The sequence below is a fragment of the Gymnogyps californianus genome, chromosome 6 (genome assembly GCF_018139145.2).
Source record: "Gymnogyps californianus isolate 813 chromosome 6, ASM1813914v2, whole genome shotgun sequence".
NCBI classification, from domain to species: Eukaryota; Metazoa; Chordata; class Aves; order Accipitriformes; family Cathartidae; genus Gymnogyps; species Gymnogyps californianus.
The window spans coordinates 9827862-9855610 of NC_059476.1; the positions used below are offsets into that span (position 1 = coordinate 9827862).

Here is a 27749-nt window from a genome sequence, read left to right on the forward strand (position 1 = left end):
CAAAGTCCTGGTATTAGGACATCTCAGGGTTGCTTTTCAAGTCCAAGTCATGTCAACAGTCTGTGACTTGCATTTTATCACAAGATACCATGGTGCTTAGTCCCTTTTTTTTTTTTAAGGGATTTGAGAAGAAGAACGCTGACAGAAAGAGGGATGTGCTGACCCGGATAGCAGGAATGCACAGCATATATCTGGGGCTCTCTTGGCCCATTATCCAGCAAACAAAAGTCAGGCCCTTTCGTGTCAAAAGGAGTGACTCTCCTCTCATTATCAGTTGTGATAATAAACTTGGACTTGCCCTTTTGCAAGATGTGGTGTTGCCTGGGTGGTAAACCCATGAGGAGATGAAGGTTTTCAGGCTGTACCTGTTCGGTCAGCTTGAGCAGTGCAGCCAGGATGATCTTTTCCCTGGTGCCTGTGCTTTAACTGCTCATATTGCTCTGTTCCTCTTGGCCTCCGTTTGTTGCTATTTGTTGATGTTTCAGGCACGTGGAGAGGATGTTACATTCACCAAAGGAACACTGAGTTTGGGGATAATAAAATATGGAAAATCCTTTGTTCCAGGCTGTCTCCTCTGTGGCTTCCATGTGTGCCTCAGCTGATGGGCATTCCCTTTCTGCTTCACTGGTCTTCCAGGCCTTCCCTTCCCTCAGTCCCTCTGTCCCCTGAGGCTGGGCACAGAAGCTGTAGCAGAACCCTTGCAGTTCAGTGCTGTCTACCACATCAGTCTCTTCAGATCTTACCATGTGCTGAATTGCCCCTTATCAGGAAATCTCTGAGTATTTTATGTTTGAAAGGAGAGGAATGGGAGCTTGGAGCTGAGCCAAAGATTTCTGATGTGACATGAGATATCATGGCATCCTCTGTTTCAGAGGGCATTCAGTGCTCCTGGCTTCAGGTTTGCACTCTGCCATCAAAAAGTGTTTCAGAATCGCAGTGAAAAGTGAGTGTCAACTACCAAGGTAGTACCAAAATCCCTGAGCGAGAGTCCTTATGCCGGTTAGAGACCATGAGAACTACAGTTTCCCACACCTGCAGGTGGAAGACAATATGCCCTGCCACGCAGCCTTCACTGCTGTCATACTGCTGTCACCCTTGCCTTGGGCCCTCCCTGAACAAAGGTCTCTCCCCCTGTTCCTGGCTGAGATGTGCCACCGCCCCTGAGCTGGGTGGACACACTGGGCTTTGCTGCCACCCAACGGGGAAGCGCAGCCATCCTGGTGATGCTCACTCAGGCCTCCTTACTCCTTCACGTAAGCAGTCAAGATCTTGCTAAAAGCAAAACGAGAAATAACACTGATTGCTTTAGAAGACAGGAACTTTTCGCAGTGGTGATTTTTGTAGCTCATTCCTAACAAAATCTGAAGTTTGTACAGAGCTTGCCTGGCAGTCTTTGAATCATAAACAGCATGAAAAACAGAAGAGGTACTTCCCCTTTTCTACTGAGTATGTCTATAATGACGAAGATTGAATCTTTGTACAGGACCTGGGAAGGGTTTGAGGAAAGGAAGACGTACCTTTGCATTGCTATGTAATTCTCCCCTTTGTTTATCAAGTGTTGCAATGGGTGGGTGATTAATGAGGGTTAATGAACCAAGGAACTGACAACAAATGCATTTGTTTGTTTATTTGCAGATTGTGCTGGCTGTGGAAGAGACATAAAAAATGGACAAGCATTGCTAGCTCTGGATAAGCAGTGGCACCTGGGGTGCTTTAAGTGCAAGGCCTGCGGCAAGGTCCTAACTGGGGAATACATCAGCAAGTAAGTAACCTCTGCATCTCTTCTGCACTCTTGGCATGAGTTCTTGTTGCTAATGGAGAAGAGCTTGCAGCAAAGTTCACCTTTCAAAATCCAGTTTTGACCACCTTTCCGTATACACCAAAATGTTCTCACTGAGAGCTGAGTTGGGAAAGGAAAGTAAACTGAAAATTGCAACTGAAAGGTGGTGTTTAATGATAGTAGTCTATATTTAATACCAATACAGAAGGGGGTATATCTCCATGTTCCCACAAAGGATTAGGTGAATTCCTGCATGTGTTTTCTGTGTTAGCCAGATAAAGCTTTGTGCCATGTTGCTTTCCTACATGTGATTTTGAGGAGAAAAAGTAGGAACCTGTCCATTGCTTGCCTTTGCTAGAGAGTAAACATGATGATGTGATTGACCTGAAACTGTGTTTCTAATCTCCATGTAAGAAACTAATGAAGAGGGTTTTGAGCAGAAGGAAGCATAGAGGAAGAGAATGTGGAAAAGTGGTGTAATGATAAAATAGAGGGAATGAAGATACAGTCTCTGTTCCCCCCTTCAAGCATGTAACAAAGAAAAAAAATAGGGAAACAATGTATGTTTCACAAACCTGTCATTAAGAGGTGTATAATATTTAATAAAAAGTAGCATCTGTAATTTCTCAAAGATGATTAGTGCCTGAGAAATACTCCTAAGCTGACTAGTGTTTCCACTTTTACTATATGTTCCTTGTTCATACTAAAAAAACTACATAACCTTACACTTAAAAGTAGCTGCTTATACTCTTGCAGACTACCAAAGATTTTTTTGCTGAAGCAAACAAAAACTACCTGCCTATCACAAAGACACTGATCTCCTCTCATCCCCATGGACGTAGTTCCACTGATTCCCTAGAATTGCACCACCTGTAGGTGTAGAGAGTCTGTTCTAAAGAATGAGATTTACTTCAGTGGTTTGTACTGGATGCCTTTTCTTGAAGGGAATTTAGGGAATAATTCTGAGGCACTAATGAGAATATGATTTTTTTTTTCTTCTGCTACAAAATACTTCCCTTGAATTCTCTCCCATTTGCCTATTGCTGTGTGTGGGAGTTCCAGACTGAAGACAAGGGAAGAGTGTAGAAGTCATGCTGTAACCTGTTTATTAAAAGGTGGTTTGTAATTTGTGGATTTTCTTTTTCAGAGATGGTGCTCCTTATTGTGAAAAGGACTATCAAGTTCTTTTTGGAGTCAAATGTGAAGCATGTCACCAGTTCATTACTGGGAAGGTCCTAGAGGTAGGTGTTATGTAAACGAGAGTTTAAGAATTGGGCCATGTCCCATTATGTCCTCATGCAACTGCAGAGAATACAAAAATGCTCATAGGAAAGGTTTTTTTCTGCTGATTTTAGAGCAAAAAGTTGCTAATTTTCAGAAATATTTTCAGGTTTTTAGCTTTGCAGCCATCAGAAAAAGTATGTGATAGGGAATTAGTTGCACTAGTTTCTATGGATCTGTGGTTTCTGTGTTTCTCTTTTAATGGTGATGTGCAAAGTCTATTGCACTGCTTATTCTGTGTCAGATTTGATATATTTATAGAGGTAATTTGAGTATTGGAATCACCTTTGGCAACCATAAGTTTGCCAAAACTTACGACATGAGACTTCTCTTCTTAAATGAGGCCAGATGATCTGAATGATGCTGAGAAGGTGAGAGGGAGAAATTGCTGGAGACGTAAATTGTATGTTCAGAAACGAGAAGGCAGAAGACATCTGAACCATGTCTTTTGTTGACTCTTAGTTGGAGTCCTCAGCGTTCTCACTGAAACTGACCAAATCTTTTTAGAGATGTGTATCTCTTGTTGTCAGTACTGATCTCCATCTCCCGTGGCTGTGATGAGTCTCCTTTGAGCTGGAATCCTTGAACTATGCACGGATCCCTCTGTGTCACCACTGAAATGTTGAAGGGGCAAAAATGCAGAGGACCTTCCTTGTCACACTGTCATTGAGATACAAGAAGCAAAACTGTTAACTCTTTTCCCTGTAGGAAACTGTTCAATGGAAAGAACCTAAGCTTTGAGCTCCGGTCTGGAGCTGGGCTGTATGGCTTCACTCCAACTTTAGTGATTTTCAATACTCTGCTTTTCCTGGGAAAAAAGCCTTTACATAATAAAGTTTGTGGAAGAAATGGGGAACTACGAATAACTTCAGTTACAGGTGTATTTTGTGAAGAAGAAACTGGATATACTGTATGTTTTACAGCAAATAACAGAAAATAAACCTGAAAGTGTTACAGAAATAAAGCAGCTGAAATTTGCTAGTGAATGTGTATTACAGGTTCTCTTCTTTGTGTCCCATCTACTACAGATATAAGACTGTCTCAGCCCTCATATGAGAAGTTTCAGGTTTGACATGAAGTGGTAACAGCTTGTGGTTTTAGTTCTGGAGGTTTCTATGGTTCAGTGTTCAGAATATTAACCAGGATGGTAGCCACCAAATGAGGGACTTGGAGCACGTGTGGACACCTGGTGCATTTGTCACTGCATCTACTGGGAGGCAATACAATTTTTTAATTAGCCAGGCTCTTAGTCTGCCTCCTTTGCAATGTGTATCTAATTCCTTTGGAGACCCGCATAGATAATTAGTAAGAACAGTCTGAGTTTTCTCTTGAGGAGGAAGGCTGTGTCTCTGGCTTTAGTGGTCTGCTACCATCTGCTTATCTGTTCCTGTCTACTGATGAGTTTTTCAGTTTAGTACTATGTATTTGTGACACCATAGTTGCATTCCAGTGCAGGAAGCACTGCAGGAGAGAAGTAATTGGATTTGTGAGATCGGGAAGCATAAAATGATTCTAAAATTATTTTAGATGCACATGATAGGTGCTCTAACCTAACAAGCAATGCAACCTATTCAGAGGCATGGAGATGAAAATGATAAAAGAGAAGGTTATTGGAGTCTGTGGAGAGCTGGGAAGAAATAAGCTATTCCTATTTGGAGCCTTTTGTGTAGTGGATGTTACTATAGCAAGGTTGCACTCATGTTACTCTTCCTAGCATCAGTGAGAAAGAAACCTAGCTTTTTGATAGGATCATGAGCTATATCCTTTCAGAACTGAATAAGTTGAGACTAAGGAAAGATTAATTCAATTGAACTAGGACTTGGCTGTCCATCATAATCTAAAGTTCAGGTTATCAGAGACATTGTGTCCTGGGCAGAACGTCGATGCAGTCATTTTGGCCCCAGAGTTGGTTTCTCACTCCATAGTTCTTACTCTTCTGATGGCTATTTATTATCAGAAGAAGAGACAACATTTTGCTGAAGCACTGAAACATGTCCAACCTCTTGCAAGGATCCACCTCTTCTAAGAGTCAAAATCAGATAAAAAAGATAAAGATTTTTCCATTTGACCTAGCCCCTGCAGAATCGGAATATGCTGATGAATTGGAAACAGACCCTTTGAATGATCTTATCAATACATGGAAATATTAAGCGTGCTAAGTTCTGGGTAAGACTAGAAATTTTGCTTGAATATTTGTGGCTGTCATTGATTATCAGAGGCACAACCCATAATAATACAGTAGAGGGCAGCAGTAGTTCTCAATATGTAACTAAGGCCAAACTCCTCTAAAGCCTGTAGAAGTTGAATTACTCATATAGTGCAACTCTTCCCTGATCTGTTTAAATGACATTTGAAGGCTGACTGCTATCTGAAAAGTGTAGATTGGACAAGTCCTTAGAAACTTTCACCAAAAAAATTAGTATTGTGTACTCAGAGAGGCCATTCAGACATTGGCTTAACTGCATTACAGTATGTATTAGCAGCCTGGATAGTCCATGAATAGAGTTCTCCAGGTATCATCTAGGAATGCAGATGCAGGAGAGACATTCAAGCACTGTGGTGCTTGAAAAGATTAGAAGATACAGGTGAGCAGCTAACATTCAATAATCAGAGCAATTTATCAGAACCGTGGGCTAGTTTCTTGGCTTGTCCTAGAAACCTTTTACACTGTCAGAGACGCACAGTTCCAAAGGGGCAGTACTAATGCCTCTAAATTAGACTAAAGGAACTAATAAGTCAAAACTTAGGATGAGAAAATTGTGTGTCAGCACGTGTGTCCCCTTTGGGCAGAGAAGGTAGTTTAAAGGATGGGGTCAGAGCATGACATAAATCCTCTGGTAATAATGGAGATGAGAGATCAGAAGCAGTCACAGGGCCACAGAAGATAATTCACAGAACAGGATGCCACAGTTCAGGGAGGGCTGCAGACCTATTTGAGGCAGAACAATTAACAATCTCCTTATCCTGTAAAGGAAATCAACCACAACCTTTCAGTACACCTGAAGTTTTAATTTAGATGAAGCTTGAGATTCTCACAGGAGGATTACTGTCTTCCCTCTTTGTTTTCTTTGGCAACATTTCTTTGGCAAATTTGGGTATTTTTGATGATTTGTATCATGTGGGTTGTCTCTTGTCCTGCTGCCTCTCTTGGGAAGGAAATCACATTCTTGATGTGAAGTAGCATGATTACAGGAACTGTCTAGGCAGAGGTTATGGCATCGCTGACCAGCCCAAGTTATACCTACTAACATCTGGTGGGAAAAAATATCAAAACACTTCGTATTTTGCCTTTGTTAATAAAAATGGTAGTAGTAAATTCACTGATCAGTATCTTTCATTTTATTTGTCAATAAAATAATTTGTTATGTCAGGAACAGAGTTTTCATCATCTTCATCCAAAGAAATGATAAGAACAGATTGGAGGGAAGTATATGGTACATTGTATACAAACACTTCCCTCTAATGGATCAGAAGTGATTAGCAGCATGCCATTGTAGTGCTGGTTTATTTTGTGCTTATTCTTATTACATCTGGGACAGTCTGTAGAAAAACTGAAAAACTGAAGGGAAATGAAAGCATGAAACTTAGCTTCAGGTTCACAGAGGCTGGTGGTATCCATTTTTCCAGTAGAAGACTAATTTTTTTATTTAAAGAGAAACTGAGATTCTTTGCAATATTGCAGGCTTGCAGCTCCTGCTTATTTTTGTCCCTCAGTATGGCTTAGCACCTCTGAGAAATCAGGCTTTAAGTCTTCTACAATGAGCATCCAGCAAGAGAGACAACTGCTCCTGATGTGGACCTAAGAGTCTTCATCTCAGAAGCAGCTATGCTGTGCCCCAGTAGGCACCCTCAGCAAAGCCTGTCAGAAAGCCCAAGGTTTGAGTTCAAACCTTGAGATTCAAGCCTTTAGAGGATGGACTCCCTCCAGCCATTCTGAGTAGAGGGTAGGGTGATCCCTCTGCTCAGTTAAGAAATGCATTACTAGAAAAACAGTACTTATTTTGCTAATATCTACGTATCATGAAGAATGCTCTTTTTTCGAGGCCATAGATCTAACAATTTTCAGTAGCCATGAAAATATGCAAGAAAAATACCATGTGCATTTAAGTCAACTCAGATATTTCTCATGTATTATTTGGCACATAACTTTCTGTGACAAATAGTCACAGATGATAGATGAGTGCATGCCAACACAATAAATGTGATAAGTAGCCAATATGAAATAGATATTGCAACTTTCTTGAGCATACTGGATACTTTAATACTTGAGTGTTTCAGGAAATGTTGTCAAGGCAACAGAGATCAGTGTTCTTCCTTGGGTTTCTCCAGCAGAAAGGAAACATTATGAAAAATTACTCATTTCCCATTAACTCTGGTGAAAAACATTTTTAGCAGGCAATAACAGCATAGTGAGAATGAGGACTTTCACATAGACTTTCCACTAAGCTATTGTTTTCATAGGTTCAAGGCTTGCCTATTGAAAGATGCCCATCTGATCCTAATCCTGCAAATTTCTGTGTAGACATGTGTAACTTCACAAATCTAAGTAAACTTCAGCACATATTTAGCTATTTGAAAGATGCTGGCCTAAATAATTTTTGTCTAATGTGGTTATCATACACAATGTAACTGTTCCTCCAGGGCTGAAGTCAAAATATGTTAAATCAATGAGAAGCTTTCCTTTGACTTCAGAGAATGGTGGATCATGCCTATATTCATGTATTTCATCTTTGCTTATCTAAAGCGTTTTACAAAACTTCTCAGTAGTATTCTTTTAGTTCTGCAGAAAGAAGATATCAGGGCAGAAACAGGTGGATATTTTGCATGAAATAATGCAGAAAGCCTGAGAATAAGATGTAGGTCTTACGATTTTCACTTTTTTTGGCTGTTACTGATACGAACAGGATTTGGTCTCATGATCTAGAGATAGAGATGTATATATTTGCTATCAAATCCCTCAACCATCTTGCTACTCTACCCATTTATTTTTATAATACTACTTGCTCAATATTCATTTGCAAATAAAAAGCCATTGTGTGATTTCTCCTGGCTGTGTATAGCTCAAGTTCCTGTTCTGATGGGCTACTGCATGCCCTGTGTTTGTTTCCTGTGCACTGTTGGAACTTGCACCCCACCTTGTAAGCAGTGGCATAATGCCATTTTAACAGACGGACCTGAAAAAAGAAATGCCAGGGCACCAGAAGGCTCCCTTGACTTCAGTCTGCAAGGTCAAGTTCAAAATGTGGTTTTGATATTGTAATTTATGCTGAGCTTCCCCTGATTTTAAAGAGGAGTAGTAATTTAAGATGTGGTATTTAATGTGAAGGATGTTTAGTACTTGTAGATACTGTTACTTTAACGTGCCAGAATTTTAAAATGTCTCATCTGTGCGCAACTAACTGTGAAAGATGTCAATTCTGCGACACCTTGACTTCTGAAGTTAGAAATAAATAACAATAATTATGGTGGGAAAAAACCCAAACAAACAGCAAAAGCTGCTATGGTTGAGTAAGGAAACTGTATCCATATTTAAGAGGCAAAGAATGTGAGCCAGAAGAGCCTGTAAGTTTCTTCAAGTATTGTTTTCAGAGCTAGATTTAGAAACCTGTGCTGTGAGGGGTTCAGAGAAGTTTCTGCTGATTCTTTACATGTGATGGTTCCCATACGAACTGCAAATGATTTATTCAAACAATGCCTGTTTATCTTGTTCAAGGATGTGCCTTCTGCCAACACTTACCCATGCAAGCAACTTTGCTCATGTGAGTGTTAGTATTCAGATGCTTCAGTTGATTGACTTTCAGGGAAACTCGGTAGCCTACATGTTTAGGTAATTTATTTTAAGGAGATTTAGGCTTATAGCTCACATGAAAACATCACCCTTCTCTGCAAAGTTCCATACAGTACAGAGTTTAGTTAGGTACTTCAGTACATTCATGCATCTGGTCCTGTGTTCTTATAACAGTACGCTTTCTAGATTGAGGAACCATGTAGAGAATCTCTTAAAACAAACAGAGATTTATTTCAATTCCATTCAGAAATGTTAGATGAAAGGCTAACATATATTCTTCTGCTGAACGAAATATTTAGCAAGGCTGTTTTCATGGTAGTTATGCAGGAAGTATCAGAAAAGGTGTCATTTACTGGATTTTAATGATGCAACCTGTACTGGTAATACAGGTTGAGGTGATGTAAAATTTTGTACACTTTTATAAATGAAGCAATTGATGAACTGAACAAAGACTGATGATATGATGGATCCAAATGGGTTTGGTTTTGGTGGTATGTTAAAATTGTGGTAAAATAATATCCCTGAAGAATGTATTACCATTCTGTTTTCATAGCACTAGGCGTCTGCTGGTTTGGGTGTCTTAAAGGCTTGGGAGAGACTTTGCTCTCAACCAGTATCTCCCAGTCACCATTGTCATCTTCACACACCATAAAAATGCAGGGGAAAAGGCTACACAGCAAATGAGAAGAAGCAGTGGAGTTTAGTGCATGCTTTGTTAGTTCTGTGATTTGCTTTGTTAGTTCTGTGATTTGCTTTGTTTGTGTTTAATTTTACTGCTGTTACAATAAATGAGAAAACATGAACATGTTGCCTGAATGTCCCAGGTAAATGATAAGAAAAAGCAGAAGCACATACTGTGGTCATTTGCCCTCTTAGTCAGACAGGTATATACTGCAGACCGCAGGACCTTTTTGATTATGGAAAATAGCTGTTGAGAGATTAGATAGGGTCAGTGCACAGGGCCCACTGTAAATTTATCAAATGCTCATAGAGTGTGTCTGAAGTGTGATCTCACCCAAAATGTGCAAATAGGATCAAGGGATACATGTACCAGCGTGAGAAGTGGCCCCAGCACTCTGCCTGAATTAATCTGAGTTGGACTAGAATACAATCTCAGCGTAACTAAGTGTTTCTGACAAAACTAGACTAACACCCAGGAGGCTGTATAAATTCTTCAGAAGCCCTGGAAGTAATATTTAATAACTTCCAGAGAAAGAGAGAGCTAATTTCATACTCGGCAGACGCCTCTCCCCAAGGGAAAAATGTTCTGAGTTCTATCAACATCAGATAGTGACACACAAGCAATGAGAAATCGTCCTGCCCCTGCCTGGGCCGGTATTCTTCCCTTTTCCTTTTTCAGAATGGGTTGGCCAAGTTACGGCTGGAGTGGATTTAATGTGCAGGGAGGATTATTTGCTTGTTTTGGTGGGTGTGTGCAGGAGAGTGCGTGAGTGTGAGCAGAGGAGGAGTGAGGCTCAGGGCTGGGTGCAGTTACAGGCACTTCACTGTGAGCTGGTTCGGTGAGAACACAAGCCGTCTGCACATCGCTTCTGGTAGTGCTCCGAATTTGAACGGAGGTGGAGGGAGTCTGCCCGCCGGGCTGAGGAGGGAATGGACTTAGACTGAAGAATTATTGTCAGAAGGTAAACCTCTTCCTGTGAAACTAGATCTGAACTGGAAGGGGTCATGGCGTTCTTTTGACAGGGAGAGGGGGATGCAACTTTGTGATGTGACTGAATAGCTTGCCAGTGGTATCGTAATAGGATACTTGTACTCTTGTTCCTGTGCACCAGGACTTTTTTAAAAGGCGGTGTGTAATCCTGTGGTTTAGATAAAGAGAGTGCAGCTAACATGTTTTCGAACTGCCAGGAAGAGAGGAGAATGGCACAGAGCTTGGGCTGTTTCTGATTGCAACTGACTGCTGATGTACAGAGGAACAATACAATTCTTTATCTCAAATAATTCTTGATATAGTTTGTTGGCTCTTTTGATCGCTTCTGGAGATTTGTTGCATAGAAATAAGGTTAGAGTTTGTTTCCAGTTTCCCTGCCTTTTTGCTGAGAAACATGTTTTATCAGTTAATGTAGAACGCTGATTTTTTTTTCCTAATGTGGGGTTTGTTTGTGTAAAAATAGGGAAATGAAAAGTTTAATAATAACTCAGGATACAGGTAAATTGTTCAGACAGGTTGTCTATGTAGCTGAGTAGCAGCATAGATTTAACTTAATTTAGACTACCCTTCCCTGATGAAAAATATGCTGGTGTAATTGCCTAGAACACCGCACCATGCACAGGGTCAAAAATCTAGAATAAATGTACTTCCAGAAAAATAATGTGAATTGCCTCATGTAAAAATCTTTCTAAGAGGATTTTGGTGATTCTGCCCTGTGCCTCCCCCCACCCCCCTTCTACCCCCCCATATCAAAAGATTGAATTTGGCCAGAGGGATATCTGTAGTTGGGAAAGACTTGACATATAAAGATGACAAAAGAGTATCTGAAGTTGACAGAGCCCTAACAGAAGTTCAGTTGCTATGGCAGCATAATCACAAGGCATTAACTTCTGAGCAGTGGTTTGGAAACCATCCTTTAGTCAATTTGAACATCAATAGGAAGGGGAGGAATGTTAAGAGGATGTAGGGGTGGTGAATAAGAAGAGCAAGTTGTAACAAGTAATTTGAAAGAATAACCAATTAAAGCTTCCTTATTGCCACAAAGGGATTTGTGAAATCTTGCAGGTGCTTGTAAAAATATGGCTTATCTGTATAAATTGCTTTCGTGAGTAAGGTGTTGCTGATTAGGATCTATATTTCCTAGCACAGCATCTTTAGCTTCTACCTTTTTGACTTAGTTAAATATTCTCTAGTGTGTTTCTTGCACTAAATATTACTGGAAAAACTTTAGCAGGCTGATCAAAATACTTTAAAATGACATTTCAGTAGAGGCATTTATATTAGTACAAAGTTTCTTGCCACCAACAGCAGCCTGTGATACATAGCCATTGCATGTATTCCAGTAACACACAACAGATACTTAAAACAAGTAGCTTTTTCATGTCTTAGAGGTGCACGTAACACATGCCAGTTTTTAGCAGAAGAGTAGCTTACCTGGATGACTTTATTTTTCTTGTTAAATAGCTGTATTAAGAATTCAATTGCATGGTTGTCACTGCAGAACACATCTTGTTCTCCTCTTAGAACAGTCTGCTTTAGGGAAAACATGATACTCTATTTTCATTTTGTAGCTCCCATTGCTTCTTCTGTTCATCTTTTAAACCTTGGCCTTGTGCTAGTGCTACCTGCCACAATCACCCACAACAGAGATATGAAATTAATAATGATCCCTGCACCAAAGCACTTACACTGAAAACAAAAGTTCCTCCAGTGTCGCAGTCTCACTGTCAACTGGGATGTAGTGATAGGGGAATGTGAGGCACTCTGTAGCAATGCGAAATTATTTCAGCCAGTGAGTTACTTTTTTTTTTGTTGTTTCTCCCAGACTGAGATCATAAAGAAAAATGGATTAAGTGGTGAAATATTTTTTTGCAGGATTGTGATCTTTCATTTTTAAGTCCTGCTTTAAGTCCTCCTATCAGTGGAGAGTTTGCTACTGACATCTAGAAGAGCAGGATAGGACTTAGACCTGTCCCCCGTAAAAAGTAATTGTTGGGAAGAATGCAGCAATAACATGTTTGAACCTTGAGAGTGGAGAAGAGCCTGTTGGGGCAAGTCTATAGCTGTCACCTGTTCGTAACAGGCTCCATCCGGGTATCGTGCTCGGTGTTCACTCGGTGAGGACTCAGTCCCCTCTCTTTGTCTGCTTTGTCAGGGTGGTTTCCGGGGGGAGGGAGGGGCGGAGGGGGAGGGAAGGAAAGAAAAACAAAAACAAAATATATGTCTGGAATCTCTAGGGACTTCGAAGTCCACAGAATTAACCCCTGTCTTCACTGAGCAGGTGCTTTACAGATGAAGAAATATGATACACACAGATGATACAATGTGATACACACACCTGAATTAGTGGGTGGTTAAATGTTTGAAATGACCACCTGGAGCACAAAATGGGTAGATTTTAATTACATGCTCATGCTACATTAGAAGATTGTACAGGTCTAATAGTTCTTTGGATAGATTTCTGGGCTGCATGACATCTATTACAAGCCTTTTTCTTTGTAAGAGGGAAAAATAGCACACAGCAAGAGATGCACCTTTTCATCACCAGCAACACAGATACTCTGGCATTTAAACTGTCTGTGAAACTAGCTTGGGATGTTTTGTGGTTGGCAGAGGCCTCTGAGATGAGTGTCGTAAATCATGTGAGCATGAGTTAAAATGTTAAGAAATTGACTTTTACATGTAGGATTTGGAGAGAGAGATTTGTTATGCATACAGAAGGATCTGATGTTGCTTTGAATTCTGTAAAGTAGTTTCATCTTGGCTGGAAAATGTTTTTTCCTAGCAATGAGGAGAGTAAGAACTGAGGCAGTAAAAAACTTTAAGCAGACTTATCTCAGCAGCAGCCTTGAACTACTGCTGTTGAGGCAACAATCGTGGAGACCCTGTGCTCAGCTGAAAACTGAATGGCAGCAAATGATGTTAGGTATCCCTTTCTGCTTTATGTCCATCACCTCTTTCCTGTTCATCACCATAGTAATATGTTGTATCATGGTTAGTTTATTGGAATAGTTTTCCTGTGGTAGCTAGAAATCTTGATTTTGTACGGAGCTGAAGAAAACAAGGTAGGGAGTAAAATCCCTGTGTCTTGGCTCTGACAAACATACTCTGATGGGCTGTTCATGCCAGCTAGGATTTAAAAGTATGCTTGCATAGTTTTGCATCTGTAATTGGAAATCACATGTATCAGCAGTGAGAAAACTGGCAAACAGGACAAAAAAATGGACTTCTGCCAAAAATAAAAGGCTCTGCTTTTAGCAGAGTACATGTAGGTGGTCTGACATTTATTCAAAGTTATTCTATTTGAAAAAGAGACAACTATTTCTCTACACTAACTATCCACTGGTTACCTTGATGTCTGTTGATATTTCCATTTTAAATTTAGTGTAACATAAACACTTTGGCCAGAATTACAAAACGAGGATTCCTGAGAAATGTCTGGATGTAGTCAAATCCAGGCTCATAATTATATATGGGTGACTCTGGAGTTAAAAGCAATGTGATTGGGAAAAAAAATACTTGAAGAAAATCTATCCCTTCCCTAGATTGTCATCTGTTGCTTATTGTGACCTCTTGCTGGAAGAGATTTCCAAAAGTAGCAGGTAGCATTGTGGTTAATCAAGGATAAAACCCATTCTTTAGACTTTTTAAAGCATTATCAGATCAGCATAGTTGGAATGACAGTGACTTTTAGGATCAGTTTGCTACAGGAGCAGGCTCTAGTCACTAAAAGAAAAAATATTCCCTGCTCAATTCACTCCTAACATGTTTTCCTATTAGAACAATCTGTGAGTCTGCCAGGTACAAATTAGCATAAATTGAGTGCTTCCTGTCTACTTTGTTTCTTACAGGCTATCTTTGTTTTATATTCTCTGGTTATTTTCTATGGATGTACTGTGTCTGACCTCATGCTTAGTTTCTTCCCCCCCTCCTTTGGCCTTCGCAACTTTTATTTCTCTGTTGTTCTTGGGACACTCCCTCTGAACTGAATGCAGACATCAGAATGGAGACCAGGCTTTGCTAAATCCCATGCCAAAGGTTGCACAGTTCCTGAAACAGCCTTCTGACAGAAAACTGGAAAGACAGTTTTGTGTTAGATGAACAAGAAAATCAGCTACAGTTACTTGGATCTAGTGGTGTGCTACACAGAGGTCCGGCAGGGCTGGGAGTCTGAGAATTTGAGTTCTCTGCTTGGCTCTGCTGCAAGCATTATTTTTGATCCATGGTGAATTGCTATCTCCCAAGCTCTCACTTGCTTCATCAGTTAGAAAGTGGTTTGCACTTGCCCACTGAATATGTTACCATGAGTATTGCCAAGTGCTACGTTTACCTGTTTTCTCAGCCTTCCCCATACTACAGAGCCCCGTCACAGTGCCGGACTCTCTGGGTGAGTCGCAATTCCGGTGCTGATGCAGCATACCCAACCCTAGAACTTCTCCTGGCATTACACTTGAACTGTCTCTCTGAACCACAAGCCACATCAACAAAAGCTCCCTTCCAGCAGCAAAGCCCTCGCTATACCAGGAATTTTGCTGCTTAGCCAAGACAGGTCTCAGAGTGAACTGATTCAACTCTATTGGAAATTTTTCCAGTGTAACCTTAGACTCTGACTAATTATTCTGCTGTTTTGGTCCAGACCTGTGCTCCCTAGGAGCAGCGTGATGCACGTGTAAAAGCTTCTCTCTATGTAAAGCCCATTGGAATGGATTTTAAGGTCAGAGGAACTGCTAAAATCATCTTGCTTGACCTTATCTTTTCAAAATCGTAGAGCTTTTCCCTAGAAACCAAATGAAAGCTTATCCTTTGGGAAATTATCCTGCCTTGTCATGAAGACTGCAGAGTGATTGTAAAGCCAAAAATTTTCCCTCTTGCTGCTTAAATTATCTTTACTTTTTAGAAACTTCACCTGTTTTGAGGTTAATTTTGTCCAACTTCAGCTTTTTGATGTTGTCATAGTTTTTTCAATGGGATTGAAAAGCTCATGCTCTTTCCTGCTATTATCTCCTTTCTTTGCTTTTAATCACCTGTCCGTTGTGATCTAGTCATCTCTGAAGCTTCTGTCTGAATAATGATTTGACTCTGAGTCCTTCAGGTTCACAGCTGAAGACTCACATTGTTTTGATGATTCTCCACTGAACTCTATTCTGTAAATCCATGTGTATGCACACATCAGTGTTATAATGGTGATGTTGCAGTATCTGTAGTCAAAAGCAAACCCTTTTTTCTGCTTTTCCTTTATATTCTTTGTATACATTAAAGGATCAGAAGAGCCAGCCCTTTCAGGTACTCTGAGAGCATTTTCTGGGAGATTATTAATGATGTTCTCAAACCGCCTCTTTCAGTTGCTGTTGCCCACAACATGGCCCTCAATCTCACAGGGCCCTGCTTTCTTGATTTGCAGGCATATTACATTAGACTATTAAAACATACTTGTTGGGTTTAGATAGCTTAAACAAGCATTAGCAGATTTACCAGGAAAATTTAGATGATTTTCAGTCATCAGCAGATTTACCAGGAAAGGTTTTATATTCTTGCTTTGGCCAGTAGTAGAGTTACCTCATGCTGTGGGTAGAAGGAAGTAATCTCTGAGGTATCTGGCTCAGCAGAGCCTCCCCTGCTAACACATCCATCTGTCAGAGAACTGCCTAGCTATAGTTTTCGTAATGCTCTTGAGTACAAATTATTCAAGTCTCCTAATATGTAAATGTTGACTCATGGCAAACACTATTTAAATAAATCTTGCTCAATAAATTGTATCAAACAGGAAGAATAAGTCTTTTGGCATTGTCAGATACAGACCAGAAAGATACACCTCCTGAATACTCCTGCCTTTTCCGTGTCATCTTTCATCGTTTTTCATCTACAGCTCACAAGGGATCTTTGCCCCCCCGCCCCATCACGCTTTAATAAAGACTCTTATGGTCTTTAAACATATTGTCCATAGTTATTTCTTCGGTAACCTTAGCTTTCTTATCGGTTATCTTTATTTCTAACTCAATGACTTAGTCATTGCCTTTTGGTTTTTTTAGTTAATAGGATCTCAGTTCTTATGATTTTTTCTGTGCATCAAGCATATGAACCATGATAACTTTTTTGTTTGTATTTTAGAATACAGAATTCGGGACATTCAGTAGAATGTCTTAAAAATTCCTGGGTTTATCCTTTTATGGTTACTTTAAGATCCAGGAATATGTATGTTCCTTTAAAAATCCACATGCACATATACGTATATGTATGCACACATAACACTTCATTTCTGTCTGTCTATAAATGCAATCAAATCATGATCAGAATGGAGATAATTGCTAATTTTTGGAATTGCAAATAACCTTTTTATGTTAGGATGATGTTTAGTATTTGTTACCTGCTGTCAGGTGGAAGACCGTCTGATTTATGAAATAATTCTGTTGGGGTTTTTTTAAGATAGAAAGGAGGTTTGTTACTGACTTTTCTAGCCAAATTTCAGCAGGTTGAAGTCAGCTATAGTTCTACTGACTGAGAAAGTTGTTTCTAATTAAACAAACTAGTAATTGCTCAGTCTTCCAAGATACTTCCCATTGTTTTGGAGATATCATTGCAGCACTGTAAATACAGCTTCAGTTAACATGATCTGCTAATGCATATACGTCAAGCTCTGTTATTAGAAGTTGAGCCAGAGAGACAGGTTGAGGGACTAACAGTCACTTCATGCAGAGAGTTAAAAGGAGAAACGTGGTTGTGTTTCACCCTTGAACTCACATAGTCCTGATAACTCAGTGGTCCTGTTATTACCCAACAAAACAAAACATGAAGATGACTTGGAAAGTGAGAGATTCCTGGTGTTACAGAAGATTACATATCGTATGCATCTGGTACATAAGCTGTTCATAAGACTCTATTCTGTCCCTTGACTTGTGCCATAGAACTAACACCCAGCAGCAAACCAAGCTAAGGGCTTTACTTTGCTTTCAGCAGGCTAGGCTGGAATGGCTTTCTGACCTTGCTGCAGAGACTGATCACTCAACTGTACAGCTCAGCAGACCTACACAACTGGCTCGTTTTGCTGGCTGGTTGAGACAAAGTTATAGTTATGCCAGTATTAGGCTGTTTGAAAAGTCCCTTGGCACTATGGTGAAGTTATTGTAAAGTAGCTTTGCTGGTTGATTCTGATTCCAAACTAATCCAGCAGTATGAATGTGGCTGTAATCAGGTCCTTAGGTGAGGTGTCTTTTCATGTCAAAAATCCATGCTGGACAAAATGCATACAAGATAAAGGAATATGTAGTTCTTTAATGCTTTGTGAAGCCTAAAGATAACAGAAGACGTAGAAAGTCCACACCTGTACTTATGAACTGGACCTGTTCCAGCATTGTTAAGAAATAGAGGAGGGATTTCTATCAGGCCTTGCCAAATACTTGCTATTGAGAAGTTCAAAATTAAAAAAAATAATCTGTGCAATAAACATGGTTTAAAAGAAAATTAAATGGCAGATGCTGGATTTTGCCCTCATATGCACCTAAAATAAGGGGAATGAAAGCAGTGAATTCACAGATTTGTATTGTAATTAGATTAGAATGGAACTTAATAACATCTAGTACATATATTTTCTCCGGATTGTTTCTGATTAACTACATGTTCAGTCACTGGGATTAGGTTTCTCTGTGCATAAATCTAACCCAGGATCCTAACAGAGATGTTGAAATCCTGGAAATAGTCAATAAAGCTGTGTTTGCTCTTGCTTTGCTCCTCTGTACTGCCCCCAGTATTCTAAATGGCCACTTTGGGCTACTGTGGGTACATTTCTTAGTTGAGTGGAATTACCTTCTTTGTACCGACCTCCTACTGTTAACCATGTAGATAATAAAAGTTCGTAACTTTGGTTCTGTGTGTAGCAATAGGTGGATTTGCCCCATGAAGACAGAATTAATAGCTCCCATAAAGACCATAGTTGGTATTTAAACATTTCACTTGTGTGTGCAACTTGCTCAACACTGGATACTGCAGGAAAGTAAGAACTCCAAGCAGAGCTGACAGTGCGGTCACAAGTAACTGCTAGGCTCTTACTAAAGTAAGTCCAGTTGATATTCAGCTGCCATGAGGACTGTTTCTTCATGCCAGCAGAACAGTTGCACAACTGGGGATTTAGCCTGAATCATTACTCACATCTTTGCTATAGGGAAAAATTATATTCCAAGCAGCTAATAATTGCATTGCTATTAACAGCAACTAATGAGTATAACAGTATTGTATGCTGATGGAATTAACACTAATAAATTACAAAGTCTATTACAGTCCGTCTGTTAAGGAATATAGTAGCATGACATTGGCAGTCACTGTTGGAATGCTAGGAAGTATTTTTGTATAAAAATCAAAAACCGGGCATGAATTAACAGTGGAAATGTTCATAGCAGCAGGACAGCTGCAGTTTTGGCTTACCCAAGGCAGCACCGCAGTCAATGGAAGGCTCTGAGGGTCTTCCATGTCTCTTGCATGCATGTTGTCATTCAGATTTACAGTCACGGCCTCACGCTCCATTTCCCACTTGCCCCCCGTCTTGTGTCTTGCAGCCCCACCAGCCTGGGAACTGCCATTGTGAGCTCTGCTTCCCGCTGCTCTCTCCTGTCTTCAGGTTGAACAGAGGCAGAGACTGTGCTGAGAGCTGTTTCTATTGAGATGTTGTGACGGTAGTGTTAAAAACAGCTTTAGAAGGTCCTAGTTTTAAAGATACATATCAAACAAGGATTTATCAGGCTAGAATATTTTGAACATTTAAATTGTATTACACTTTCCTTCCCTTGGTAGTAACAGAGAAAATTATGGTAGATTCTGAAGTCCTTTGGAAGCAAAGGAGCTGCACTTTTATTTTTGTATCTGAGCACAGATATTTGTAGTGACTTGCTAAACAAATAAGAGCCTGGGAAAAATGAGTGGACAGTTTGGGTCAGGATGTTATTAGAGGCAAATTTTGGTCTTCATAGTGTTTGTGCTGTTCCAGCCGCTTGTGAGATCACAGAAGCCTGCAGAGAAGGAAACAATGGAATTTGATGTTATACCGAACATCAAACAGGGTTGAAGGTTCTGTGACCTCTGCAAGTAATTAAAATAAAGCTTCCCTGGAAAATGGTAGGCTACTGCCACAGTTCCTGTTTTACAATTCACAACATTCCTTAAGCAGTTTCAAAGATGAGTCTGAGTTATTCTTTGTGCTGCTCCTTAGTCTTTAAGAGAGTTAAGAAATCAGGTCATTCTCCTCAGAGTCGTGGTAGAACTAAATATTTGATTAGGTTTGTCCATCAAATGGGCCCATTATACTTGTTCATAAAAATTGTAAAGGAAAGAAGGGGGGGCTTTTACTCTTAAATGTACTTTTTCAACTACATAGCAGTTTTTGTGGTATTTAAATAGTATTAGAAAAGTAAAACTTTCTACATGTTTAATAACTGTTTGTCAGGTGCCTGCTAAGATATCTTTGAATGGAGAGTGAGTGCAGCTGTGCAAATGTAACGCAACAAATATGCACTTAATTGTGTCCTTTGGCCAGCAGAAAATGTCTGTTGGTAATTAGTTCTTCCTCCACCAGACCCACTGGCATGTGAGCTCTCCTAGCGGGATTCTTGTTATTGTTCTCTCTGGCTCTTGTTCACTGTTGTTCTGGAAGGAAGGACAGAACTGAAGGCATGAGTAATAGGAAATCTTCGGCTCTCATGTTCACCAGAGAGGAAAACATTTATTTTATCAGACTAGAGCTCTGCAAGCACTCAGAGAATAGAAGTTAGTCTTGTGGGAAGTGGCGACAGAGGGGATGGACTCAGAAAATACAGTCCTTGGCTTTTGAAGTACTATTACCATGGGGTTAAAGCTGTATGTGTGCTCAATGCAGGTGCTTCTTATGCTGGGTTTCTGGGGCACATTGTATCAACTTGTGTGCAGCTGTATTTGTAGCTTCCAGGTTGGAATCATTCTTGCAATACCCCCCATTGCCTTCCTTGACACCTGTCGTGGTTTAACCCCAGCCAGCAACTCAGCACCACGCAGCCGCTCACCCCTCCGGGCTCCCAGTGGGATGGGGAGGAGGATCAGGAAAAAAAGTAAAACTCATGGGTTGAGATAAGAACAGTTTAATAACTAAAGTAAAATAAAATATAATACTAACAATAATAATAATAAAAATATAATAATAATAATAATTGTAATGAAAAGGAATATAACAGAAAAAAAAGAGAGAAATAAAACCCAAGAAAGTGCAAGTGATGCACAATGCAATTGCTCACCACCTGCTGAGCAATGCCCCAGCTGCAATCCGCCCCTCCCGGCCAACTCCCCCCAGTTTATATGCTGAGCACGACATTCTGTGGTATGGAGTATCGCGTTGGCTAGTTGGGGTCAGCTGCCCCGGCTCTGCTCCCTCCCAGCTTCTTGCACACCTGCTTGCTGGCAGAGCATGGGAAACTGAAAAATCCTTAGCTTAGTATAAACACTGCTGAGCAACAACTAAAACGTCAGTGTGTTATCAACCTTATTCTCACACTAAATCCAAAACACAGCACTGTACCAGCTACTAAAAAGAAATTTAACTCTATCCCAGCCGAAACCAGGACAACACCTATGAGTAACAGTACAGTTTTGGCTTCAGGAGGTCCTCAAAGGCATTTTGATAAAGTGAAGGCAAATGCGTGTTGTGCACATTTGTGAAGAGGTTGGAGCGTCAGTGGTGTGAGAAGGGGTTGTACAGGAGCTCAGTGCATTGTGTTTAACTGGTGCTTCAAATACTTCCCTACCTCCCAGCCTTTTAGTTTACCTTTTACAGTGCAAGAGGTCTCTGAGCTTGATGCACGCAGTGTGTAATGCAAGGGCTGTGTTCTGCGACCTCTCTCATTCTGGACAATTGTACAGGGTTATTACCCCCCATTAGAGGGAGCCTTCAAAGCCCTCTGTAAACAGTACACAGTGGCTTTTAAAATGGCATTGCAGACTGGTTTAATCAGCTGAGGAGGATTTGTATGTTCCAGTTGAAGTTATTTAAGAGAATAGTATGCTGGAAGAAGGCTGAAAATTGATAGCTGCTGAGTCTGAAAAGGTGATCTAAGAAAAATATGGTCTCTCATTATTAACTATTATTATTGGTCTTGGTATTGTTATAATACATAATAGAGCTTGTACTTTTGCTAATGTTACCTGGAACACGTCCTCTGCAGAATATACACATCCAGCTCCCCTATGTAGCCCATCATCCATGAACCCTGACTACTGAGCTTCTAACCGTCATCATTCATAAGCCTTAGAGGAGAGGTGATTACGTGGTTTTATTCTCAGGACTGGTCATTAGGAATATATTTCTGTAATGGTTTTCCTTGTTAGTGTTTCTCCGAAGTATTTTTTGAAGGACATTAAATGTTATTTAACCTTCTTCATAGATTGGGAAACTGAAGCTCAGTGTTGCTAAAGACTTGATTCCAATATAAGTCTTGAAATTACCAGAATAAATAGAACCTTAATACTATCTAAAATAATGTTAAAACCTATTTTCTTCACATGAATATGCATATAATGCACATATTGTGTATAGTATATATATTTAGTAGTATATAGAAAATAAATAGAACACACGTATCACTGGTCAACCACAAATCAGTGAGACTTGCAGAACCGTGGAAAGCTACTCAAATTTAACATCCATATATTTACATTTATAATGACACTTATAATATGCCTTTGACCGCTGTTCCTTCATTCTGCAATTCTAAGACTCTGGAAGTATTTGTTAAATGAGTATATACTACTACTTTTTTTAATCTAAATTTTTCTGTCTACATTGTTCAAATGGGATTTAATCTGAGAACGGACTTTAGATTCGTCAGTGTGGGTAGAGTATAAATAGGAAGGTCAGAAGAGATTGTATCTTGTTATAAATTGATAACTGATGTTCTTTGCTTTTACTGCAAATGCAAGTACCAGTTGATTTAACAGAGAATTTATAGGCAGTGACAGTAACAAGTAGGTTTAATATTTCATTTGACAAGAAATTGCTGTCAATTCATTCAATTCCATTTAAGAATTTGTATGCAAAGTAAGAGTTATAATGTTCAATATTATTTTGGTTGGTTTTAGCACTTGTAGCTAGGCAAAACCAGGGTATTTACAGCAATTAATTCAGCTTACTCAAACTTAGTTTAGGGACAGTCCTCTAAGGTATGGGTCATAGTTTGCACTTGATGGTTTGGATTGTCCTGAAGACCTCAACCAAAGCTGAAATAATTCAGAAGGGATCATAAGCAATACGACAGATCAAAACCTAGTGGCTGAATTTTGAACAAGAAAGTGATTTGTTGCTGCTGGCAGGGTGCAAGATGCCACTTGAGAAGTCCTTGTGTAGCAAAGCTAACTGTAAAGGATTTTGGGACATGAAGTGAACTTGAGAAGGGGTAAGGGGAGCTAGGCATGGTGAGAAGGCAAGCAGCTTTAACCCTCTTGCACCTTGGCTGAAGAATGTTCAGGGCAAATGTGCACTGAATTAATGTTACTTGTTACTGCCAACAGGATTGAGATATAAACCTTATAGTCCACAGCACAGTAGCATAAGACTACAGTAAGCTGCACATTGGACATACTGAATGAGGGTTTAGTAGCCTGAGAGCTGGACAAGACCAGATGTCTAAAAAGTGTGAATATTTCATCCCCTTGTAGATCCAAAAGGTTTTCCTAATACATTGTAAATGACTGATTTTTAGCAACTAGTTTTCTCAGATGATCACAGCAAGTCAAGCATAGCAAGATTAGCCCTGAGTTAGTTGAGATGCAGATTGTTTTCCGGTGGATACCCACTGAAGAAAAGCTTCCACTCCTGAGTCATGGAACCATTACTGAGGCGGAAAACTCATGAAGCTGGTTTGGAAGCATTCAGCAACAACTGCAGCTGCTGTGGTATGTAACTCCCCCAAAACCTTTCCAGTGCAGGATGTGTTAGCGCTTCCATTTAGCAAGGTTGTGTTATCTGGGGTGTGGTGTTCATTCATGATTACTCACACTAGGCTAAAATTTGGCCAGTTGTTTCAGCCTTGGGGAAAGATCTGATAAACTTGAAATCGGTCTCTTTGGCTGTTTTGAAGAGACATGTGTACATCGTTCAAACTACGTTCTCTTGACAGTAGCGTATCAGAAGTTTTTCCAGGAAAAAAAATCTTCAGAGAGGCCACAGGCCTACACATAATATTGTGATGAATTCTGGATTTGTTTCTCCTATAAATAGCCTGGCTTTTAAAAACATGTAAACTGCTTGTATCAATTAACAGGTGAGTACTTGAATCCAGGTGCCCTTTTCTAAGGAATCCTCAAGAAAAGATTTGCAATGAGGAGAAAAATAAGTTGAATGTTTATCAGATGATCATGGCAAGTGACAGACTCATTAATATTAGCACTAGATAGACTGGATACAGACCCTTTTAGGACAAAGTATGGATCAAGCTAGTAGAAGTAACTGACCTGTGAATTAACTGTAAAGCAAGGAACAGGAAACTCAGAAGCCTGGGGTAGGACTGCCAGAGTAGCTACACAAAACCCAAAGGACTGGAACCTTTTGCTTATGACAATGAAATGCAGCATTTGATTAAAACAAAGGTGCAATATGGCTTTCTTGTTCCTAAACAAAAAACAAACAAACAAACAAAACAAAATCCTCAAAAAAACCCAAAACAAAGACACCACACCTCAAAGGCCAGACTGGAAGAAGAGAAGCTGGAATGGTACAGGTGTGAGTGCGTGATTTTCTTTGTCCACATGCCATGGTCCTCTCACAATATAGATATCTCTGCTGGATCCTAACTACCCTTCTTAAAACTACATTGCCTTAGTTGAGTGTCAGAGTGCTTGGTAGGGAATTATTTCTTTATAAAACCTACTTTATCTGATAATACTTATGTACAAAGGTTTCAGTCCTTTGTGTCTGGGAATTTGGTAAGGATCTCAGAGGACACAATCCCACCTCAGATGGGATATCTCAGAGATTAATTAATAATAATATAACAGGCCCTGTACTCTTTCCAGTTCAGACTATGTAGCTACTTAGCTACCCTACCTGAATACCTTTTGAGAAGCTATCAATTTTATTTCAGAAAAATCCAAGTGCCTACTGAAAATTTGAGCTCTGTTAAGCAGCGGCACAGTTATGCCGCAGAGATATTCTTTAGTTGGATGAAACAGGCAGAGCCCAGAAAAGATTCCTGTTTTATTATTTCAAATCTATTTTTCAATTATTGTCTTCCTGTTTGGAGAAGAGCCTTTCTGGCCTTCTTACGAATTTTTTATATCTCATTAACTGGGAGCGGTTCCCAGGACATTAGATTTGCCATCATCTTTAAATCAAATATGTCTGAAATCACTTGTGACAAGCAGCTCTGTGGGCCCCATTCTGCTGGAGAACTTTAGAAATGCTCAAAAGTTGGGATTTTTTTTTACCCAACACAGATAAAATTGCTGTTCCTCTGTATGTACAATATTGTTTGTGTGAGGCAGAAAGTACGGAAAAGGATGTCGGCTTCTGCTGAGTGCTGAGCTGTCTGAATTGGAGATCTACCTTTGAACCCCGTTCAATATTCACAGCCCTAAGCTGAATATATATACAAGTAGCTGTTCTTTGCACATCTGCATTCAAGATCAGAATAGCTGTGGTTTGATGCCAGCGTTACATTTCAGATACATTCAGAGTTTCTTCATTTTCTTTTTCTTAAATTCCAGTCTTGAATGGAACTGATGGGACACCTCAGGGATTAAATAATTGGTAGAGAGAGTCAGAGACGAAGAGGAGAGCCAATAATGAAAATGATAAAAAGAGAATAAGCATTAACTGTGTTTTTCCTTCTCAGTTCGATATTGGTTTTGTTGCTGCAAGTCAAGCATCAGTTCTGTATTTCCTCCCTCATTAGCTTTTCTTCCTTGAATAGGCATATCTTGTAGTGACCTTTCATTCTCCCTTTTGCCAGAGCCCCTTTTTTGCCTGATAGGTCTAAATCTGCTGTGCAAAAAATTCTAAATCACATTAGTCTCCGTGTCTGGTGGATGCTGCCCTCTAAGGAGCAGGAATCAACAGCAAAGGCAGTATCTGAGTAAGAGAAGTGCAGGTTTTTTGCAACTGAAGAGTGAGTGCATGGCTAAACTAACAGCACACTGAGTCCTCTTCTCTGGCCTTGTATTGCTGAAATTCCTGGATGGGAATTGTTCTTAGTGATAAAAAAAGATATATAGTCATGTCCACAAACACCACTGTCTCTACGAATAGCTACCTTTCCTGACCTTCCCTAAAATCAAACCCAGATACTGCACTACTAAGGCAGGAACAAATGAGAACATTAAAATTAAATGGTGCAACTTTACCTGGAGAAGGGCTGGGTGGTAGATCTGGTTGTCTTGATAGTTGTCACGTCTTTAATCCATATACTTCATCATCTCATAGAAATACTTTCAAATACTAAGTCTGTATAATCAATGTTGAATGTGAACCAAAAATATGTTGTTATTCATCTCAATAGACATAAGGAAAGGTTGAATTTAGTAATGTTACAGTCTCAAGTATAATGAAGTAGGAAATGGATTTGATGACATTTTACAAGTCAGCTACAAACAGGTATTTTGTGCATATAAACCTCAGTGGATAGGGAATATTTTGTGAAAAAAGATTTGAAGTTAACTTGTTTGGAAAGCCAGATACAATTTTAAAGACTTCTAGAATTCATTACTTCTCACTATTAAGGGTTGTTTTCTAGGATTAATTATTTTTCAATTAAAAAAGCCTGATGTGGACACTGCATGCTTAGTTTCTGATGCAAGGAAGTTAATACATTGGTTGCTTTGGTCTCCTAAGGAGAAGAAACCTCATTAATATCTGTGCCTTGATTTTTCCTGTCCTTATGGGCCTGAAATCTGATCAGCTTTGTTTATTATGGGTATCAATGTATTTAAGAGAATGAGTGGCTCAGTGGATTTGGATTTGGGTAAGAGGATCTAGAGTATTTAGCATCTTTACATCAACAGTTCAAATTCAGCTCAAGCTGTCTGTGCTAGTGTAGCTTCTGAAGTCAGGCATTTGTGAATTAAGTTAATGGTCCCAGAAGTGGCTCTAGAAAGCTCTCTCTATAATGCCCATATCAGCAGTGTCAGGAAGAAGGCCAAAGAATGAAATGGCAGGTTGAAAACTGTCGTTCATTGTCTAAATTCATCCATAACCATGGAGCAATTGAGAAAATACATGTTGTTTGACAAAATGAGGAGGCAGCAGGTTTACACAAATATCTAACTGCAGTGTGACATTCATGGCCTTGGACTGTTAGATAGATCGAGATTTAAAATGGTGTTGGGCAAATCATGGAGAATAGATAGATTTTGATGTAGCCTCTAGCCAGCAAATCTTTAAACCACTGATTACTTGAGTGGGAAGGTGTGAAGAGAAAAGGCTGTTCTGTGTTGTCTTGTTTCTTACAGCCTTCTACCCTAAGTAGTCACTGCTGGCCTCTGTTGAGGACAGGATGCTGGACTAGATAGACCTCTGGACTGAAGCAGTATGGCAGATCTTATATTCTCATTGCTGTTGTCACATCATGAGGGCAATGTTGTATCATAACAGGTGAACTAGAAGAAAAATGGCAGTGGTCTGCAAATAATGAGTGCTCACAAAGCAATGCAATGTGTTGGTCCCTCATTTCCCTTTTTTATTTTTGTTTAGGCAGGTGACAAGCATTATCATCCAAGCTGTGCACGATGCAGCAGGTGCAACCAAATGTTCACAGAAGGAGAAGAAATGTATCTGCAAGGTAAGGATGTCTCCATTCCAAAACAAGAAAATCAGACTTTGTAATTTTTCTGTCACAGACCTCAGGAGTTTATAAACCATCCCCATGTAATATGGGCAAGGAGGACTATAGCCATCCTATCTTCAATAGTGTTCTCATACTTTTTCACTTGAAGCCCTTTTGCTCTAGTAGGTGGCCCTAACAGTGGTATTGCAGTGACTTTACACCCTAGCTGAGGCAGACTGTGTTCTCAAAAGCTGTGTAGCAAAAGTGAAATTTATTAGGCTGCCTCTGAATTTGGCATCTCACAGGTAGCTTAGCACACAGACTGGTACATGAGATACCAAACAAAGTGAGAGGGTTTCCCCTGAATTCTGCTGATCAGTTTCTGTGCTTTTCTGGACCACACTCCAAACTGTTAAAGGCAATGAAGAAACTTCCAGAGCCTGCAGTGAGCTTGTTTTGAATCAC

At 39.8% G+C, this 27749-nt stretch overlaps 1 protein-coding gene across 2 annotated transcripts in view; it reads left to right on the forward strand.

The window, feature by feature from the left end:
- ABLIM1 (actin binding LIM protein 1) overlaps positions 1-27749 on the forward strand; it is a 162889-nt gene that overhangs the window by 83354 nt on the left and 51786 nt on the right. For both annotated transcript variants that reach the window (XM_050899019.1, XM_050899018.1), the window contains 3 exons: positions 1636-1762; positions 2928-3021; positions 27212-27299. In XM_050899019.1, coding sequence (XP_050754976.1) covers positions 1636-1762; positions 2928-3021; positions 27212-27299 — 309 coding nt within the window. The remainder of the gene's footprint in view (positions 1-1635; positions 1763-2927; positions 3022-27211; positions 27300-27749) is intronic.